This window comes from Rhinolophus sinicus, chromosome 1, assembly GCF_057876585.1.
Source record: "Rhinolophus sinicus isolate RSI-liver-muscle chromosome 1, RSI-T2T, whole genome shotgun sequence".
Lineage (NCBI taxonomy): Eukaryota > Metazoa > Chordata > Mammalia > Chiroptera > Rhinolophidae > Rhinolophus > Rhinolophus sinicus.
In genome coordinates, this window is record NC_142501.1 from 32,212,503 (window position 1) to 32,218,975 (window position 6,473).

General features: G+C 36.4%; 1 protein-coding gene across 1 annotated transcript in view; it reads right to left on the reverse strand.

The window, feature by feature from the left end:
* SLC15A5 (solute carrier family 15 member 5) overlaps positions 1 to 6,163 on the reverse strand; it is a 69,864-nt gene extending 63,701 nt beyond the window's left edge. Inside the window, 4 exon segments of the mRNA XM_019744690.3 lie at positions 1,718 to 1,939; positions 5,815 to 6,036; positions 6,039 to 6,091; positions 6,093 to 6,163. Of these exon segments, the coding sequence (XP_019600249.3) occupies positions 1,718 to 1,939; positions 5,815 to 6,036; positions 6,039 to 6,091; positions 6,093 to 6,163 (568 nt within the window).
* Between the last annotated feature and the right edge of the window lie 310 nt (positions 6,164 to 6,473).

Sequence of the window (6,473 nt, forward strand, 5' to 3'; positions counted from 1 at the left end):
TAAACACAACTCTGAATGACTAAGACCACAGTACAATAAATTCTCCAGAGCTATCTTTCAGAACAACTGATTGCTCTCCAGTCTTAATCCTCCAGAGTCTTATTTAATCAAAATGATGTTGCTAATTAAGGATTAAAACTTCCGAATAGAATAAAAAAGAAGGATTTTTCTTTCTCCTTTGGGCAGGTCAAGGAGGCAGAATTTGCTATAAAGAAGTAGAGTCCTTTCCACCTTTGGTGAAACTGCATTATTCTCTGACATTTGGACTTAATCCAAAATAGGCCTGAGTGCTTTGTAATATTAATATAATCAGAGAAGGGGTGGGGGTGGGAGGAAGAAAAAGAGGGAAGGAAAGAGAAAAAGGAACTGTCTTGGATAGCTGCATATACCTAGATAACATTTATTCTAAAACTTTTTTATTTAATAATTTTAATATAAGTTTTCTTTAAACATTTTCTCTGATGCTCTCTGTGCATTGCTGTTATCTGTTGCTCCATTATCCATTACTAATGTTGGAAAGAATATTTTAGAAAAATATTGGCAACCCACTTCACAGGAAAGGGAACAAAAGACAATGTGTTGCAGATCTGTTTGACATCACTGATGAATAACAATAAAAACAACAAAATTCTCTATTAAATGCTGAAATACTCTACCTTAAGATCAAAATTTCAATTTTTTAAAAATTTGTATTTGATAATAAAAATTGATTCCTTAAAAACACATAGAACTGTATAAGAACTCATTGGGAGAGGCAAAGATTCACAGAAAGGTTCTTTGGTTTTCAGGGAATACAAACTTTCAGATGGTGGGGCCAAAGTGGATGTGAAACAGGTGCTGGTTGATCTTTTAACAAACTGTAAAACACTTCTTCTATTCTTTTCATCTTCTCTTTGCATTGCCCTGTGATTGTATAATCCCTGCCAAATTAATCTACTCCAATATAATAACTACCAATACTAGTTACCACTTACTGATCGCCTACTATGTGCCAGGTTCTCTGCCAGCAATATAGATCTGATTGTCTGTAATAAATTCCAAGAAGAGGCATTATTATAACCTTTCAGAAATAATCACACTGAGGCTTATAGAGAATAAATGACTTGATCAAGGTCAGGTAGCTTATGTTAACACTTTGTAAGCGGGCATTTTCCCGCCAAATCGTGTTGTAACACGGGGCTTTTTTGACATTTTCTCGCCAAAATTAGACTTTCCGTAAAATATTCATATCTTTCGATCTATTTGATATTTTTCTATGAAACTTTCAGTGTTTTAGTTTAAAAAGAGGTCTCTATTTATTTACTTTGCAAAATTTTTGCCGGTTCCAACTAGAGGCGATATGACGAGTTTACTCCTTTCCCACAAAAAATGTGTTAAGTAGAGTTGAGATTTCCACCCAGGCCCATTTGGCTCCAAAGCCACATTCTATTCAATATGACAAGCCATTTCACACTTATTTACTTGGAGGATAAATTTATCAATGTATTTCGAGAAGGTGCTGATAAGTTGTGTTGGTCTTTACCTGACTCATAGGCTCCCACGGTTACTGACTGAATCATTGTCACAGGCATTGTCGTGTTGTCCATTACCCATCCCAATCAATAAAGAAGACTGAACTACTACCATCAAAATGGGGCCAGAGAGCAAACAATGAGAAATCCCAAAAGGGAGAGGAATGTCATCAACCTTGTTTCTCTCCCAACCAGTGCTACTTAGCAGTTAAAAAAACACATTCAATTCCGTGATCCATACTCCTGAAGGCTGTAAGCACCCAGTGGGCAAACGATGGCTCTTATTCCTCCCGTGCCAAGGCAGATGGCCAACAGTGCTACGTAAAACAGCCTGTTCTGCTCCTTCTTTGGTATTCTATTAACCATATGGTGAGTACCTATATAGAAATCTTCCAAGGGAAAAGCAGCCATAGATAACAAAGCAGTGCCTGTAGACAAAGAAAAAAGGGGAATAAATATGGCATAATCCAATTGAATCACCAAATTACATCACACAAAAGGGTTTCCCTCAGAAAGTAGCATCACTCTGTGATTGTCTTATTAAAATGTTTGTTAATCACTGACATTCTGGAGGTAGCATAATTTTTCTAAACCTGAAAATTTTCTTCAGTATGTATTTTAACTAATCCAGAGTTCTAGTTCCCTCCCCTTCAAGCCTGAACTGTCCTTTTTTCTTGGAATGCATAAGAAAATCATGCCCATTTTAAGAAAATTAAAACAATTCAGAAATATGTCATGTAAGAAACTAAATATGCCTATAATCCCACCCCCCCAGAGAAAACCACTGCTGACAAGGGTTATTTTTTTTTCATCAGTCAAGTGATAGAAAATGTGATGATCTCAGACATCTCAGAAGCCTGTTCAATAAAATGTTTTAAGAATAATATTATTGTACTTAGAGGAGAACATAGCCTCTCTTAGCCTTTTCTACTTCTCTTCTCCTTTTAATGCCCTTCTTATTTCTCCATTTCTCAAGCAGTGGGGTGGAGCCTTCTTTGCTTCACACCAAGGTAAGAAAGCTGGAGAGAGGGGTGTGAGCTGGGTGAATCCACAGCTGAAGGAGGGGAGGACAGGTCGTGATAATGGAGGACTGAGCATTCCCTGCAGGGACCACACCTGGAGACTTCCCTTGTCTAATAGAAATTATGATTCAATTCCACACTTTTGCTAAGCTCTTTATAGTCTGTATTAGATTGTTTCCTTTTGGAAAAACTTGTGATGTCAAAGGATAGATTTTCTTATTCTGATTTTGCCAAAAAGGAAAGAAAGAGAGAACAAAATAGAAAAAAAAGAAACAGGTTCAGTAAGGTTAAGTGATTTGCCCTGTGTTACTGGGTAATTCAGATATAATCTCCCTTTTCTTGGAATTCCTGTCAAGTGGTCAAATCATCCATTTTTTTGGTCAGTTTAATTAGAGAAAATGGCTTCTCCATGTTAGTTTTTGTCCTCCATTTTATTAATTTAACATTCATATTTTTGTTATAAATTTTTATATGATTAGTTTTCTCAATTAGACTACAAGCTCCTTAAAGGCAAAATATTTATCTAATGTGTCTGTCTCCCTTACAGTGGCTTTCACACGCAATAGTTATTTGGTAACAGATTGATTTATCATGAGGATAGGCCCTTTAAATTATTGAGTTTGTAGTGTTCCCTATTGGGGTTAGCCAGACATAAAACACACTACTGTCTCTGCTACTCACTGCTCATCTCTGGAAGGGTGACACCCGGCAAGCTAAGGTTATCCAAAGAGGATGGGCAGAGGAGTTAGTTCTTGCAGCAACCGTTTATTTAAAGACAACACTTTTAGTGGTACCATGTGTAAGTTACAAAGGCACTTCACTTCCATCTTTTGAGAACATGTCATAATATACTGATTTCATTAGATCAAAACTTTATTTCTATCTGCTATAAAATTGATGTGATAAAAATACAAATCAAGAACATCTCTGATTTTAAAAGTGTCTTTTTGATATGTGCTATTGTGCAGTGCATAATCAGCACCCTCGGACTTGCTAGCCCTGTGTAAAGCACGAGGATGTGCCATATCCCCTATTAGGTGGTGGGAGTCTGCTGGCTCTTCTCTCCAGGAGCTAATGAGGCCAAGAGGGCAGATGTGCCGGTGGACAGTTATATTTTGATGTGAATACAGTCATAGAGGTATGATCAGTGTGTTGTTGAGCACAGAGAAGTGAGCAGTAAACACTACATGGTGCTTGAAGGAAAAACAGGAGTTTTCAAATCTTGGGTATGGGGTGGAAGGATAAAGGCAGGTGAACAATTTCATGCACAGAAAAGAGCACATATGAGATTAGAAAAGTAGGGAAATAGACAAGAAGTGTTCTGTGGTTGAAGTTGTGTATTGAGACAGAAGTCTGGAGAGGTAAATTTGGGACAGATTGTAAAGGTTCTTATGTACGAAATTGGATTCTATTTTTTAAATAAGAGAGCCAGTATATATAGATTTAGTCTTTCAGGAAGTCAGTGTTGTTGGTAGAAAGGTGTATGGACTAGAGTCACCCTGATGGCTGAGCTCAGTAAATAGGCCATATGATGGTTAAGAAGCCTTTTTGAGCTAAGGTTTTAACAATTCAGACAGAGACACATTTTTTGATAGAACCTCTGATACGTAGTGACTGGTTGGAAATTGATGGCAGCTGTGCGTGGAAGTCACAAGGAAATAACTTTTATTTAAAAAAAAAAAAGAAAAAAAAAAGAATGGACATGGAGTTTGACTTAGGTGTTTTGCTTGCCAAATTACAAAATTTGTACTTCAGTCCTAGTCTGATGATTCACACAGGATTTTAGACTAATAGAAATTACCATGTTAAGAAGTTACCAAGTGCTACTGATATGCCTTGTTACCAAGTTAAAAAGAGTAAATCACTCAGGCCCTTTCTTAAATGTCTCCTTATGAGAAAACATCCCCTGATACAGAACAGCAACCATGTCACTCCCTAGTCCGTCCTGTCCCCTTACCCAGCATATTCTTCATCATGATGCTCATTAACACCTGACATAGTATCTATTTACTTATTTTCTCTCAACACCAGAAAGTCCACTTTGGACTTTCTTCTCTGTTGCATTCCCAGATCCTAGAACAATGCCTGGGACAGAGTAGTCAATGAGAAATATTTGTTGAATGTTCAATGAATATTTGCCATGCAATGACTTGGTTTTTATTTCAAAGAATTGAAGGAGTGAAGAAGCTTACAAGTTTGTATTACACTCTAATCAATTCAGTGAGTGGTAATTGACCATCTGCCTGAAATTGCAGAATATGTTGAATACCTGATACCCATCCCTTCCTCATGTATCTCCCTGTCTATTCCCCCAGACCTGCATTTTTCTTGTACTTCTCCATATTGATGAACAGCACACTACTTTCCTGAGTTCCTCAGCTCAGAAGCTTGGAGCTGATTTTTGTTCCTCCGTCATATTTGTGTCCTTATTTAGTTGCCTAATTTTTATGGTTTTTCATATGTTCTCTCCTGGATTGACACTTCTCCATTGCCGAGACCATCATCCTGAGAGTTTCTGCTCTGTATTTAACCTCTCACTGTGATTGCCCATCCTGTTTATTGAAGAAAAGTATTTCCCAAATATTTTCATATCTTCAGTGACTCTTTGTTGTCTAGAAAAACAACTTGAACTTTTTGGTCTAAAATACTGGACTGTTAATCGACTTGCTTACCTTATCAATCTTGGTATTTCCCCAACATTTCTTGTAATCTCTTCATTCCCAAACTTTTCTAGATATATTAATTATTCTCTATGTAAAGGAGCACAGTGTAGTGTTTGAATTCACTGATTTTTTTAGCATATAGTCATAGGTCACAATATAGAAAGAATGTCTTCATAAGCAATTTTAATTATTATGACATTAAAAGACCACTATTTGATGAAAACATTCCTCAATTATTCTACATGAACTTCTAAAACCTTTTTAGCACATTTCATCTTAGTTGTGAAGCAAATGAATTTCATGTTTCGCATAGCATTTGTCATGAATTTGGTCTTGGGGTAGGAAGGGGGAAAGGAAGACATTCTAAGGAGTACAGAAAACAGAAATGTAAAGTATTCTAAAATATAATCAGTGCAAAAATCTAGATTTCAAAGCATAGTCTAACACACACACACATTTACTAGCATCCCTCAAATAATACAGAAGATGAAATAAATTGAAAAAACATCCTTATTTCATTTATTGCATTTTATGCTAAGAATAAGGTAGAAGTAATAATAAACTAAAAATTCTAACAAAAATCTTTGCAAAACAGTCCAGTCAGAGGAGGACACTCACCTAGTAAATGTAGAAATAAGCAAATGTATACCAGTTTGTTTCTTCCTAGACAGACATCAGCAAACCATCCCGCAAACACAGGGGTAAGTATTGAAGTTCCGATAAAACACAAGTTCAGAATGGCTGCCTGGTAATTGCAGTAGCCAAGCCTGACAGTGGAAAAGGGGATCATATTGCAGACAACTTCAAAGAAAGTGAACTTCTCACACAGCTCCACCAGATTCCAACCCGAATTTTTTTCACAGAGTATGATGAATTGAAGTAACCAGTATGTCTTAGTTTTTTCCTTCTTGATGCTGTGATGCAAGGATACTTCCTCCTCAGTTATTTTAAAATCTATAATAGACATGACTACCCTCTTTGAATACAACTTATGTTAGTGGTTTGAACTTGGTGATTCTTTTTTCACCCCCACCCCTCTAATGAAAAAAAAAAAAAAAAGATCTTTGCTTTAAATTTCACAATTCCATGCTGAAGTTTCATAAGGTTTTTTGCACATTAATGTTGTTCATTTTGATGATAGAGGAGCACAGGAGAGAAGACATGAGTATTTAAATGTTCATGGTAGCCCAGAGTAGCCAAATCTGATTTGTCTAATTACTTAGAGGCTAAATTAGGCTCTTCCTCCAAAATTATATTGAATTACATGAATCCACTTG